General features: G+C 36.7%; 1 protein-coding gene across 1 annotated transcript in view; it reads left to right on the forward strand.

The window, feature by feature from the left end:
• The window catches only part of NTN4 (netrin 4), a 107,245-nt gene extending 93,756 nt beyond the window's left edge, over positions 1-13,489 (forward strand). Inside the window, 3 exon segments of the mRNA XM_006084124.2 lie at positions 2,474-2,542; positions 5,899-6,069; positions 12,067-13,489. Of these exon segments, the coding sequence (XP_006084186.1) occupies positions 2,474-2,542; positions 5,899-6,069; positions 12,067-12,203 (377 nt within the window). The 3' untranslated portion in view covers positions 12,204-13,489.
• Positions 13,490-16,154: the final 2,665 nt, after the last annotated feature.

Genomic DNA, 16,154 nt, shown 5'->3' on the forward strand with positions numbered 1-16,154 from the left:
AAGCGGGCCATCACCAGCAGCGGGTACAAGAGGCAGCTGTCGCCCTGATGTCCCTTAGGAGCAGGGGAGGTGGAAAACCCTGAGGGGCAATCGAGGCCACGCAGCTGCCACTCACACACACTGACAGTGCCAAGCAATCGGGGCCTGTGCCAGGCGCCAGCAGTGGATGTGAGCGGGATGGCACTGGCAGCAGGTGTGAGCGCCCAGTGGGACCACGGTGCATGGGAGAAAAGAATTTTCAGTAACCACCAGAGGCTCACCCTGATGACAGCAACCAGCGCCCTGCCTTGGCCTGGCGCCCCCACTCACCTGCTCCACCATCCCGCCACGGCAGATGCCTACCATGCTCCACGCTCTGCCACCTGCTGCCAACGTCCGCCATGTTCCGCACGCACCCCCTGGTGGTCAGTGCACATCATAGCGACCAGTTGTTCGGCTGTCCCACCGCTCGGTCTATTTGCATATTAGGGCTTTATATATATAGATAGGCTGAAGGACTAAGGAGAAGAACATTATGTTGAGGAATAATATATGCCATTTGGAATTCTTTTAGGTTTTATAACATGGTACTTATACTGTCCTGCTTTGGTGGAATTATCAAAAGCTGTGGGCTGTTCACTTAAGTTACTATAATTTCTGAATGAGTAATCCTCTCTGCTAGTTTTAGATTAAAAGCAATATTATTTAACAAATCACAACAGCTCATTATAAGCACCTTTGATTTCTCTTTCTCACTATTTAATTCCAGTGTGATTTGCCACTTGCAAATCTCATTCCCTGATTCCTAGCGAAGCTTTAGAGCCAATTAGTCAATATCACTATGTGTCTCACCAGAATCCTACTCTCCTTATATAGTTTATGGCCTATACCTGGCACTCAAATTAATTACTGTTGTTATCATCAATTTCACTAGCTTCTCATTGGTTCTGCCTTCATTTTCTCTCCATTCTAATATTTTTGATATAATGCCAAATTAATTTTCATATATATTTTTAAAATTCAAATAACTTCTTTAATTTGTTTAGCTAACAAATTAAATTCAGGCCTTAACTGCATATCAGTCAAGGTCCTCCATGATACCATCTATTATTCTCTACTCAATCTGTACCCAAGATAAACAGAACCACTGACTCTTCCATGAACACACTCTGCCCTTTCTCCCTTAACATTTTTTTTGCTCACCCTTTTATCTCTATATTCCTGTCAAATTTCTATATGTTAGAATCTTATATGAGTAAATAAATGTAAAACATTTACAATAGTACCTTACATAGTAAGTTCTCCTCAGTAAATGCTACCTGCTGTTATTACCACTCAATGCTTATGAAATGCAATACATGAGGGCAAGAGGGGATGAATGAGGGAAGGGGTAAAATTATATCTATTTGTGAGAAATCAGTAAGAATGAAAATCCTATCCATTCTGGTTTTAGGAATATAAAGATGAATACTAGTAAGACATAACCACTGTCCTCAAGGATTACGGTATAGAGAGGAAACAGATACATAAATATGAGAATGCCATACATAGACTATGTACAAAGGCATTTTGAAAGTCTTCCACAGGGTCTGGCAAATCTCTCACACATAATTGCAATACATAATTTTAATTGTTCATAAAAAACATCCTACTTATTCATCAAAGTCCATTTCAAATCCTTCTTCAGCCTGAAGCCTTTTCCATCTCCTCAAACATGTGACCTCCCAACCAAGAATATTGTACCCATCTTAGAACACTTATCACTGTTAATATATTTGCTTTATTCACCTTACTGAATTGCACTTCTTAAGGCAAGAATCATGCCTTGCTCATATTTATATACTCTGAAGTTTATAGCACCATGTCCTGCTTACAATAGGAGCTCAATAAATTATTTTAATTTCATGGCATTACCTTCAAAGAACTGCCCAACTATTTTATTTCATTTGACTTTTGTGGTGGTGGTGAACATTAATTATAAAAATATAATTGTTTTTCTATAGGTTATCTATTAGTTGTTCCATTCCATTAGCATGGACTATATTTATCTCATCAATTGCAAGCATTAAAATATATCAGTATTTCTACATTTCTGTATTTCTCTTAGGTCAATACTTCACTGGATAACAACGAATTTTTTCAGAGAGTGACTATTTCTCTCTTTTTAATATATTTTTATTGATTTTAGAGAGAGAGGGGAAGGGAGAGGGAGAGAGAGAAATATCAATTAGCTGCCTCCTGCATGCCCCGGGCATGTGCCCTACCCAAATAAAACCAGTAACATTTCCATGCAGGGGTCAATGCTCAACCAACTGAGCCACACAGGCCAAGGCAGTGACTATTTCTCCTGAATGGCTTTTCATGGTTTCTTAATATCTGTGGATGATGTTGTATGAATCACTCAAGTCTTAAAGAGTTATGTTACCTGGATTTACTTGATGGTTTTTCTTCTCTCTGTTTCTAACTAACATCATTTCTCATTTTATTTCTGTAGGTAAATGTGAATGTAAGGAACAGGTTTTAGGAAACTCCAAGGCATTCTGTGGAATGAAATATTCATATGGTGAGTCTAAAGTCCTTAAATGTTTCTGAGAGTCTATTCAAACTAAGCATGAAGAGTTTCTTAGAAAATGGGAGGCCTGGCATGTGACATTCTCAATATGTTAAAACATTAGTCTTATATAATAACTAGAGGCCCAGTGCACAAAATTCATGCACTCGGGGGGTCCCTCAGCCCAGATTGCAAGAGGGCACAGGCCAGGCCGAGGGACCTAACTGGTGCACAATCAGGGCCGGGGAGGAGCATGGGAAATTGGCCAGCCGGGGAGGGACCGCGGGAGGGTGCCAGGGTGTGTCTGGCCTGTCTTGCTCTGTCCCAGTAGCAAGCTAACCTACAGGTCAGAGCGTCTGCCCCCTGGTGGTCAATGCACGTCATAGCGACTGGTCGCCTGTCTGTCCCCTGGTGGTCAGTGCACATCATAGTGAGCAGTTGCGTGGCCTTAGCATATCATTAGCATATTATGCTTTGATTGGTTGAATGGCCGACCAGACGACCGGACACTTAGCATATTAGGCTTTTATTATATAGGATATTAAGTACAGTATTCTGGTCTTGGCCTTGATTTTCCTAATAGAGATAGTGTGGAATGCCCTGGTGAGGGCAGGAGGCTTATAGAGCAAAGGCAAGGTTATCATATTATAAGGAGAAGAAGCAAAGAACAAAAAGAAAAAAAATGACACATAATCCTTTCTTATGGATGCTTCCTGTTTTGGTAATCTAAAAGGGAAGTCTCTAGCCACTTGGACAATTCCTATAGCAGTTTATCAGGTAATATAAAGCAGAACTCAATTTGGAGCAGTATTTCAAGAGCTCAGACATTGGGTTCAGACCTATATGGGTTTCATTTCTAGTTTATGAGATGGGTAACTTAACTTCTACAGACGTCCTCATCTGTAAAATAGAGATGATGCCACCTTCCCCATGAAATGAGATTTTTGAAAAGCACATTAATTTGCACTTACTAGATGCTCAGTAAATGGTATATTTCTGAGGAGTAAGAGGATATATATTCTGAGATGAGCTGACTGCCTGAGTTTTTCCTCTGCTTTCTATGTATATTCTATGTTTCTCTATCTTTCAAATACCAGGAAAATGCAGCATATAAAGAAAATGTCACTACCCTAAATACAGACTGTTACTACCTTCTATTCTAAACAACTTTATGTTTACCATTAAATATTAAATATAAATATAAATATTAAATATTAAGGATATCTGATCTTGCCAACTTATTCTTTTTATTTTATTTTTTCTTATTGATTTCAGAGAGGAAGGGAGAGGAGAGAGAGATAGAAACATCAGTGATGAGCCCGGCTGGCATGGCTCAGTGGTTGAGCGCCGACCTATGAACCAGGAGGTCATGGTTCGATACCTGGTCAGGGCATATGCCCGGGTTGTGGGCTCAATCCCCAGTGGGGGTTGGGGGGCATGCAGGAAGCAGCCAATCAATGATTCTCTCTCATCATTGATGTTTCTATTTCTCTTTCCTTCTCCCTTCCTCTCTGAAATGAAAAAAAAAAAGAAACAAACAAACAAACACCCGCTACTGGGGATTGAGCCCACAACCCAAGCCTGCAACCCGGGCATATGCCCTTATAACTGGAATCAAACCCAGGACACAGGTCAATGCTATATCCAGTGAGCCAAACAGGCTAGGGCTTGCCAACATATTCTTGACTAGTGTCTGGGCTTTTTATTGTTCCATAACTTATAGGGCCTGAAATATGCATTACAATGAAGAGAAAATTTTAAGTCATGATTTCTAAAACCAAGTGTTTAGATTCTTGATAACATTGTATTTAATCTCATAAGAGATAAAAAAGTAAATGTTAAAAACCTCATAAATCTTATCTAAAATTACATGCATATTTCTCCCCTTTCATCGGCCAACTTGACTAAATAATAGAATAAAACTTTTGAAATATATAGTGCCTAATAAGGAAAAGTATTTACTTAGAGGGAATTGTATTTACTATCAAAAGCAACAACAACAAAAAGACCATTTAGTTCAAAGTCAGTCAGTTCAGTGGAAATATCAATTGGTTTTCATTATCACATAGACTCAGTAGCTCTCTGACTGAATTTACAAACAACCACATTGGCATCTTTTAATACAACTGTATTACTTTCTGCTTAGGAGAATTTGAATGCTCTTAATGATGTAACGAAATACCTTGATCTTATTAAGTACTATACACCTATAGTCTTGGGGGGGGGGGGGTGGCGCCAAGGAATGGTTCCACCACATTCTCTACCTTAATGGGGGAAAACTTGATTTGATCATTCCTTTAGCAAATATTTATTGAGCTATTGTTGTGAATAGACAAATTCCCTGAGTTTGCAGTCTAGTGAAAAAATACCCCAAAATACCAAAAATAGCCCTTGAGCATTGGCTATGTGTGAGGCACTATGCTATGTACCCTTCATGCAATTATCCCATCAGGACTCTGGTCCAAACTCTACCTCTAACCAACAAATCATGCAAACATGAGCAGTTCACTTAACTTCTTAAAACTTGCTTCCTCATACATAAAACAAAACTGGATGAGCTCTTAAGACCCCTTCAAAGTCTAAAATTTGGTGATTCTAAAAAGACAGCTCTCTAGTCGTATGGATATGGAACCAGCCAGGATAGGGTTCTCTCATTACACACAATCTTTCATCAAAATATAGATGAGCTAGTAAGAACTCTCTAATAATATAGAATATTGCATCCACTGTTCCTTAGGTTTACTTTCTCCCCCACCCCAACTTATTCCATTACTTAACACCTCCCCCATCTATGTCATAGATCTTAGAGCATAATGGAATCATGAGTCATATAAAATACTGGAGCTCTGCCATCATATAGAAGGACAGCCTCCCTAACCCCAGTCAGCTTGCATTTTACACCAGAGGAAGAAGATTAAATAATCAATAATATTATTTAATCTCTTTAGAATGCTTAAAATATACGCTGGTAGTAACATTTGCTCTTTGTCATAAGTTTATACATAATCAACCAGAAGAGTATAATATAATTAGAATCTAAATAAAAACCAGGACAACAATTCTACCTCCTACACATCTTTCTATTTAGTTGATAGCTGAATGTGTTTAAGATTATACTTGCAGTAGGCAAATGGCGATATTCTTTTAGGGTAGTGATATGGGAATGGGTAGCAGTTGTAAATGTCTAAGAAGGAAGAGTATAGTTGATATAAATTAGATGAAGCCAGTAGCAAATTGCTGAGCCTAATGATACATCATTAATTCACTTTTCCATTATACTCTGAAGTGCATATTTAAGTTGTTGTTCAAACCTCAAAAGATGATATGAAATTTTATGCATTTTGACTTTGGGAATTGTGTTGTTACAGTGCTAAAAATAAAGATTTTATCAGCTCATGATAAAGGATCTCATGCTGAGGTCAGTGTGAAGATTAAAAAAGTCTTAAAATCTACCAAATTGAAAATTTTACGAGGAAAGCGAACATTATATCCAGAATCATGGACTAACAGAGGCTGTACTTGTCCAATCCTCAATCCTGGTGAGCATTAGATTTTTTTCTACTTTCTCTCTGCTGAATTGCTGTTTGTCTTACAGTCTCTGAACCACAACCTAAATAAACTCTGCAAAGAGCATCTCTCCTTTTCACATCTGAAGTCTGGGGAAAGCCCAAATGGAATTCTTTGAACTGACATCAAAAAACGATTTCTCTTCCAGGTGCTGTATTAAAGTATAATACTTTAAAATCCAGCAATATAATATTCTTTGCCCTAAAAGAGAAGTCTCAGATTGGTTCCAGGTGTCAGTAGCATAGAAAACACTTTCATGAATTTATCTGCCACTAACACTTTATCTGAAAGCTAGGTCCTATTACGATTCCCTGGGTAGAACTTGCTCCCAAAGGAAGTTCAAATGCAAAATTCCATCTGTGCAAATAATATTGAATTCATTTTTACTATTGCATGAGAAGCATCTGTTTCTCCTGGATAGAAAACAACTCTCAAGTTAGCATCTTATTTTTCATTAAATGATCATTCTGGTTTTAAACTAGAAACAACAGAAATAAACAAGCAAGCAAACAAATAAACAAACAAGCCTTGTAGAATCTTAGAGAAACTTGAAGTGCAGTGGAATTTGCAGGGATTCATACCTTTACACTCTATAAGTACACTCGTCATACTGTGTCATAAACTGCTTTTTTTACTGTCTCCCTCATTAAGTTTGAGGACAAGATTTAGATTTTTGATCATGGTGTCCCCATTGCCTACCATTAGTACCTAAATAATAGTAACATAGTTTCCAAATATTAAGTTCTAGAAAAACAAATAACTTTTTGTTGTTGGTGTTAATCCTCATCCCAGGATATTTTTCTATTAATTTTTAGACAGAGTGAAAAGGAAGGGTGAGGGGAGGGAGGAAGAGGGAGAGAGAAACATCAATATAAGAGAGACATGTCAATTGGGGATCAAACCTGCAACCCTTAACCAGGTCTTGAACCCAAGACCTTTGGTGCAATGGCTGACACTCTCTAACCACTGAGCAGCACTGGACAGAGCACAAATAACTTTTAAAATATGTTTTTATTGATTTTTAAAATATTTTTATTGATTTTAAATGTTTTTAGACACAGAGGGAAGAGAAAGAGAGACATCAATTAGTTGGTTTCCTCCCTTCTGCACCCCTACCGGGGACTGAATCCACAACCTGGGCATGTGCCCCAACTGGAAATCGAACCAGCAACCTTTCGATGCACAGGACAACGCTCAACCAACTGAGCCACACCAGCCATCAAATTTTTTTTTTTAATTCTCTGTATTTCCATTTGTGTAGTTGCCTTCTGTGTCTCAACGGCACTGTTGAAACAAGTGCATAATTTCTCTTCTGGATATAATCCCTTCCAAATATAAGTCCAGGAAACCAGTTATAGTAATAAGAAGTCGTTTGTGATCTTTGACACAAAAATTTGAGGGAAACAAACAGATAACTGAGAGAGAGAAACTATCAATAAAATATCTACCTCAACCCAAACCATCTAAACAATGATATACAATTCTTGACTTTATTTCTACTGTTAAATAGACGCTCACACCCTTTTTACGCCTTCAGTATTTCATTCAAATTAATTTAAATTTTTAAAAATGGAAAAAGAAAACATTTTAAATAAATAAATAAATATCATTTCAAAGAACAAATTAAGTAATCAGAATCTTGGATTTTTTAATACAGGAAAGGAAGAGTCATTAATCTGTGTCCTATTTCCCAACAATTGAGGCACAGGGGCTCTTCCTATAAGCACTTTCTACTATCTTGGCAAAAGAAGAAAAAAATCCGCTCCGTTTGTTAGCCAGACGTTAAAAACAAAAGCTTTGACCATCTGAGCCACTCTCCAGGAAGTGAACTATACTTCCTAATCAGATTTCTGCCAAACAGTCAAGGAATCAACTGAGTTCATCACAATTGAAAACATAAGCACAATTATTCAAAGAATTCTTGAAAACATGTTTACTCACTTTGAAGAAAAGACTGGAACTTGCCAAAGCAAAACCAGACACTCTTTCATTTCACTTTGTTTTTCCATTTTTACAAGTTCAATAGCTAAGGGCAAAGAAAGCTGATAAGAAAATTCTGAAACCTTAACAGGCCAACTTGCTTCCTTTGCTACTTTGGAAAAAGAGCAAACTAATTAGGCATACCTGCAAAGTCATCCATTCCTATATGTTTTCGAATGTCAAAACTAGCACTTAAGCCCTGACCAGTGTGGCTCAGTTGGTTGAGTGTCCTACAGGATTGGGATTCTTTCTCATGCAAAAGCTAAGGTAACCCTTTAAAGAATTTAAATACTTTATAATCCCTCATACATTTGTGCTCCCCAATGTCTAAACCTTTCTATGTCATTATTTTCCTTTTATCTCTCCTTTTGTGAAAACACCATCATAGCTATCTTTTACTTAGGATTGACTTGTTTTAATAAACTTCTAAAATAAGCCTTTTATTGTTATAGAAGCAATATATAGATACATTACAGATATAGAAATTTAGGGGAAATTTTTAAATTTCACATTTCTGCCCTCCAGAGATAATCTCTGTTAATATCTTAATGAAAATCCTTCCAGATCTTTCTTTGTACACATACATGTCATATTTTTAACCAAAATAAAATCATAATATATGTAGCCCACTTTATTCAGTTAATGATCTTTATCTTCAATTTTAGTTTATTTTCATATAATCTAATACTCAGACCATATTATGATTTCTCAACAAATCCCAAAATGTCCTTTTGAGGTGGTTTATCCTTGCCAGGATCACATACTATCTGGTTTTTAAATCCCTCAAGTCTCTTTTATTCAAGTACAGTTTCCTTTTATTGTTGTTGAAAAAACTGTTATTGTTTAAGAAACCAGACCAGCTGTCCTGGAGACTACCCTACCCTTCTACATTTGTCTAGTTGGTTCCTTGTGGTGTCATTTAGCTTGTCCCTATACCTCCAATATTTTCTGTAACCTTTAAAGACAAGCTTGATAGAATCAAGATAAACATTTTGGCTTGAATTCATTACACTTTGTGTTATATACTTCATGTTGGGTACTTTGTGTCAAATAACATCAGAAGACACATAGGACCTGATGACCCACCATCAGTGTTGCTAAACTGACACTTGAGTTAGAGTGATAACAGTCTGATCTCTCCATTGGGCTTTTTTGTTTTCCCTTTAAAAAAAAAGTTTTTTATTGATTTTAGAGAAAGTAAGGAAGAGGGAGGAATAGAAACATCGATATGAGAGAGAAACATTGATGGTTGCCTCCAGTGCGTACCCTGATGGGGATGGAACCTGCAACCTGGGTATATGCCCTGACTGGGAACCAAACTGACAACCTTTTGGTACATGGGACCACACTCAACTAACTGAGCCACTGACCAGAGTTGTTTTTCCTTTTGAGATTAAAAAATAATGCATGTGGTGTTACTTAATCACTATACAAATATCACGTGTCCCGTTAACCATTCATTTAATGATTTTAACACCAATTGGTAATCCCTTCCTGAACCAATAATTTCACTGAATGACATTTTTCTAGGTTATTTCCGTGAATAAACAAGTATACATATATATTTTAAAACCGTGAGTTTAAATTGAAATTTTCAATTGAGCTTTAACATCTAGTATTTTCCCTTAATTTGAGGTTTCTTTATTTGTTTTATTGACTTCCGAGAAGAAGGGAGAGGGAGAGAGAGATAGAAACATCAATGATGAGAGCAAATCATTGATTGGCTGCCTCCTGCATGCCCCCTACTGGGGATTGAACTTGCAACCCGGGCACATGCCCTTGACCAGAATCGAACCGGGGACCTTTCAGTCCACAGGCCGATGCTCTATCCACTTGAGTCAAACCAGCTAGAGCTGAGATTGTGGGTTTTTTAAATATATTTTTATTGATTTTAGAGAGATAGAAACATTGATGAGAGAAAAACATCAATTGGCTGCCTCCTGCACGCCCCCTTCTGGGGATCAAGCCTGCAACACGAGCATATGCCCTGACTGGATATTGAACCGTGACCTCCTGGTTCATAGATAGACCTCAACCACTATGCCATGCTGGCTGGGTTGGAAATTTTTATTTTATAAACATGATTACTTATTTGCTGTGTTCTACACTGAGTGGCCAGATTATTATGACCAGCCAGATTGTTATGACCACCCCATCAGTACTTCATTGACACTTCCAAAAATACTGAATATTGAAAACTTCCTAAGCAAATACTCTCAAGGTTTTATTATTATTATTATTATTTGCATAACTAATTCACTTCATTGTACTGATAGGGTGGTCATAATAATCTGGCCACTCAGTGTATAATATTAATGAAAAATACTACAAATTACTACAAATATCTACTGAGGGATATTATATTTCTTTTTATTAACATATATATCTTTTATGTATGTGTTTGTTAGCCTGAGAAGAATTTTGAATTACAAAGTCAGCTCTAGGTCTGGTCAGTGCTCACCATTTTTTAAAAAAAATGTATAACAAATAGCCTGGCCAGTGTTACTCAGTGCTTTAGCTTCAGCCATGAACTAGGAGGTCATGGTTCAATTCCTTGTCAGGGTACATACCCAGGTTGTGGGCTCGATCCCCAGTAGGGGGCATGCAGGAAGCCAATCAATGATTCTCTCTCATCATTGATGTTTCTATCTGTCTCTCCCTTCCTCTCTGAAATCAATAAAAATATCTTTTTTAGCCCTAGCTGGTTTAGTTCAGTGGATAGAGCTTCGGCCTGTGGACCAAAGGGTCCTGAGTTTGATTCCAATCAAGGGCACATAACTTGGTTGCAGGGTCCTCCCCAGCCTGGACCCTGGTCAGGGCTCATGCAGGAAGCAACCAATCAATGTGTTTCTCTTACGTCAATGTTTCTCTCTGTCTTTCCCTCACTTTTCCACTCTCCTTAAAAATCAATGGAAAAATATCCTCAGATGAAGATTAACAACAACAAAAAAATCTTTTTTAAAATTTATAACAAATAAACCTCCTATATTCCAAAAGCACATCAACTTTATCTAGGAAATATGTGCTATTTTGTATAACCCATAGCTCTCTTCTGATATGTTTTCCCAAATAGTTTTTAAACTTTCATTAAATTCTCCTTACTATACACTACCACACATAGTGAGTCCCCAAGAAATACTGATTTATAGCAGTGTGTTAAGTGTGTTAAGTGCCCATGGAATCCTACTTCTTTACAATAGAGGGTGGTATAGTACAGAGTAAATAGTTCTGTAATCAGACAGACCTGAGCTTAAGTCAAAATGCTGCTACCACTGAGAGACACAGAATAAGTTATTGATCATGCCAAGCCTCCATTTCCTCATTTGTAAAACAAGAAGAAAAATAATACCTACTTATAAGGTTATTTTCAAGATTAATGAGATAATACATGTAAAGCACTTAATAAATGCTTCTTACATGCCATCTGTTATTGTCTACTTGAGGGCCATTGCATGAATTCTTACATGTCATCTGTTATTGTCTACTCGGCCTGGCCTGCGGGATCGAGCCGAAACTGGCTCTCCAACATCCCCTGAGGGGTCCTGGATTGTGAGAGGGCACAGGCCAAGCTGAGGGACCCCACCAGTGCACACAATCAAGACCAGGGAGGGATGCAGGAGGTTGGCCAGCTGGGGAGGGACCGCGGGAGGGCTCTAGGGCGTGTCCGGCCCATCTCCCTCAGTCCCGATTGGCCGGACCCCAGCAGCAAGTTAACCTACCAGTCAGAGAATCTGCCCCCTGTTGGTCAGTGCACGTCATAGCGAGCAGTTGAGTGGCCTTAGCATATCATTAGCATATTATGCTTTGATTGGTTGAATGGCCGACCGGACAACCAGACACTTAGCATATTAGGCTTTTATTATATAGGATTACTCCCAATTCAACCGTGAATATATAAAACCATTAACTATGCATACATAAAATTGCTGAAGTCACATCTCCCCTTCAATAAATTATGATACTATATAGCTCCTTTTGTTCTCTTTTAGGTTTGGAGTACCTTGTAGCAGGACATGAGGATGTAAGAACAGGCAAACTAATTGTGAATATGAAAAGTTTTGTCCAGCGCTGGAAACCATCTCTTGGAAGAAAAGTCATGGATATTTTAAAAAGAGAGTGCAAGTAGCAATAAAGGTGTATGGCACATAATGGCACTTCTCTATGGATAAAACACAAGCTTAATGGAAAGGAGAACTCAATAATGAAACTGGAATATTTTTAAGTGCCAAAATGTATAGAAATGTTCCAATGCATGGGCCTTGTCTATTTCTTTTGGGTCCATGTTTAAATACACTTTGTTTCATAAAGAGAAATGAAAAAAAAATCTATGCTGATAACTGTTTTCTATAGAATTTATTCTAAAATTCATAGCTATTAAGAATATTTTAATAGCAGTATGATATTTAACAATAATCCATTAAGGGCAATACATATAACATGGACTTCTCCCAGCTTCAGATATGTTACTTACATTTGTGCTACTTAAAGTAATTAATAAGATTTTAAGGAATCCCAACCCTTCTATCAGAAAAGGTGTCTCTTAAAAAGAGCCTTCTTGTGTGATGAGTGTGAACTTTGGCCTGTGGCATGTTAAGAGGAACCTCTCCACATTTATATAGTATTTCTCTGTATAAAGCACTTTACTACCTATCACTTGTGTTGTGTGAGTTGGGAGACGCTGTTGACAGCAAAAAAAGAAAAGGGCGTGTGTAAGAAAGCCTACTGAAACAGAAGCACTGCCACTAAATGTGGACAAACATGACCAGATAAAGGAAGTTGTACTTTTTGACTCTGAATACTTGGAGAAAATATGTGAAGATGCAACCTTAAAGGCGAATATGTTTGCATGAAGTCTCAGCTTCAGGCTAGAGATTAGATTCCGGAGATATCAGCCATGATGAAACATTTTTATAAACAAAAAGAGACTTTAAAATAAGAGAAAGAAATCATAAGTATAAAAATATGCTTTGGTAAAGAGGAAATGGACTTTAAATTTTAAAGAGCTCATTTATTTGCAATGCACTGTATACACTTCAAAAATTCTTGTAGACACAGAATTTGTTTTATTTTTGTGTTTTAGTATTTAAACGTGAATATTGAAACAGTTTCCTCCTTTTCTTTATTAACAGTATATGGTCATTTGTATTTACTCATTTTTTTGACACAATGTATGTGATAGTTCACAAAATTACAGCTTTTCATTATTATTCATCTTCTTGTACCCATGTATAATCACTCTACATATAATTTCTTCTGTATTTGAATATACAAAACATGAAACACAGTACCATAACATTAATTTCACATACAGAACATATATTTTTCCTGAGGTCCTGTGGACTTGCAAAATATATATGTATATATATTGCTTTGTTAATTTTTAATATGTAATAAAGAAATATTATCTCCTGATTTTTGTCTCATTTTCTGATCAACTCTGAATGATGCTAAAGATTGCCTTCTCTAATGAGAGAACTCAAATCTAATTCCTTAAATTAAGAAAATCAAACCAGGGCCTAGTGTTTCTACTCTGTTACTATGGAATTTGGGGATGGGGTGGATGTTAATTCAGATGAGTTTAGCTTCTGTAGTACTTAGACATAAATTTTTTATCAGATGCATTGCATTTACTTTTTAACTAATTCTAAAAGTAATAAAAGTTCATTGTTGAAAATACAGAAAACTATAATGAGGAAAAATACCTATATTTCAACCATCCTGTGATAACAGCTGTTGGCTTTTAGTTTCTATACTACTAGACTGTTTTTATGCATACTAGTATACATACCTTTTATAGAATTGTAATTATACTATACATTTTCTAATGATATCTACATTTATCACCTATAGCATATCTCAGCTGCTTTCCTACTCCTATCTTATGTTCCACTAGATAGGTGGAACACTTTCTCTAGTATGATATCATTTACAAGTAACTTATAAAATATGTTGGTAAGTAATTCATACCAAGAAAAATATTTTAAATACATCAAATATAAAACTTACTTAAGTTTCAAAATTGCCAAGTTGCCTTCTTTTCCATTTCACTTTATTTAAAATAACTATTAACCATTTTAAAAAACACAATTGCCCTTTTTTTTAAGAGAATAGAAATATGTCTATATTCTTGAGTGAAAAAATTTTCAGAACAATACATATAGTATTAGCCCCCACTCCAAAACACATTTATAATACATACAGTGTTTTAAAAGGTCTAAAGGATAGCAGGGTTATAGCAGTATTTGCACTTGTAGGGGAAAGAAGGAGGGAGATTTTCCCTTTTTATTTTGCTTATATCTGTACTGTTTTACTTTCTTCTGTTGATATGTACTATATGTGTAATTTTTTTAAAAAAATTAAAATGTAATCAATTGTTTTAAAAGCAAGTTCAAGGAAAAGTATAACTAAATATTTAATTTTGATTGTTTATCAAATTGTTCAGCCTAAATATGTCTTCCCAGTCCTCTCTTTCTTAGATGCTCTTTTGAGCACCTTTTCTGGCAATGTTCCAAAAATTAGGTCATTGGTATAATTATTTCTTAAGGTTCTGATTCTCAAATCACTTGCAGCACTTCAGCTGCAGTCTTAATTTCTTATGAGCATCATTCGGCTTCCAAAGTGGAAAAAGGGAAAGAAAACCCTGTGTTTCGCATTTGTAAAAGTAAACAACAAAATGGAGCATAAGCTAGCCGGCCCATGACCCCATTCCCATTCTATCATTCCATCATTCTGCCACATTTCTATGTACACTTTCTCCTCCATGGCATCTTTCAAAATAACGATCTCGGTACCAAGGCAACAGATTCAAATAAAACTTCCATCTATGGCTTCAGATGAACCTGAACACTTCCTTCAAGAATTACTGGGAAAGTCTCTCTCTATACTGTGGGGTTGTGAGCAGATTAGTTGCATAATCTCCACATACCTCTGTGTAATTTGCCTGAGGTCAACCTAGTCTATGCCCTGTTATTACATCATTTTCCCCAGAGAGGAATGTTACTAATATTTAGTATTTGATGCAATGGAAATTCTCAGTAATACGATAATCTTTTAATAGTGTCCACTAAATGAGGTCAAATCTGTGGGGATGTGACCAGGAGTCCAAAAAGCAATGTCCCTCTGGCTATATTAAACAGAGAGCCAGGCCTCTTATGGATAAACATAGTTCTTTGGGATACTTCGGATTCTTGCCAAATAAATCCTTTTCTGAATGATCAGAGACTTATCAACTCTACAGGGTGGGAAAAAAGGACCTTGAAAATGCCTTGTGCTGGCTGTCCCTTGGCCACTCCCCTGGAATGCCTGAGAACAAGGAGCAGGAGCACTGCCTAGGCTGCTAAGGAGTTTTTCAGAGGCCCCAGAACTGAATTGCTTTTGTGTTCATTGTTTCAATGATAAGCAGTCTCCTAACCTAATTTTATCAAAGAGCCAAAGTTACTCAAGACTTATTTCCCACAGCCTGGAAGGAAAATATTTATGAACAACCTCAATTTTGCAGGGGAGATTGGTATGATAAAAAAGGAATAAAAGCAAAGGGGTGTGCCTTGCATGACATGTTTTTTTAAGTCTCTCGAAGAATGATTTATCTGAGAATACTTTTTTTTAAATCATGTCCTTGTCCTTGCTTTCCTACACTTTCACCAAAGTGATTTAGTCATTTCTCTACTCTTTGAGCATTAATAACTGTTTGAGAACCGCAACTTTTTTAATGAAAAAATTATCAGATTTATTACTAGTCAGCTCATATATACCGAATAATGAAAAAAGCAGAGTGTTAGTCATGAGAAAGAAAAAAATATGCACTGGGCCAAATAGGTATTTTTCAAAATGTGAAATGTATGTTCTGTAAAAAGAGGGTGTTAGTAAATGCTGAATTTAACTCTAGTTTATTAATATATACTCACAGCTGAGTGGACATATTCTAAAGTGTGATCACTAATAATGAATTAATTTATAAATGCAAGAATATCCAAGATGTATTAGGAATGACCAAATTATAGTGCATTGATTTGAATAAATGAGAATGGCAGACAGGCAGAGAACCTTGCTTTCCTGAAAGAAAAATAGCCACTGTCAG

Source organism: Myotis lucifugus, unplaced genomic scaffold (genome assembly GCF_000147115.1).
Source record: "Myotis lucifugus unplaced genomic scaffold, Myoluc2.0 scaffold_10, whole genome shotgun sequence".
Classification (NCBI taxonomy): domain Eukaryota; kingdom Metazoa; phylum Chordata; class Mammalia; order Chiroptera; family Vespertilionidae; genus Myotis; species Myotis lucifugus.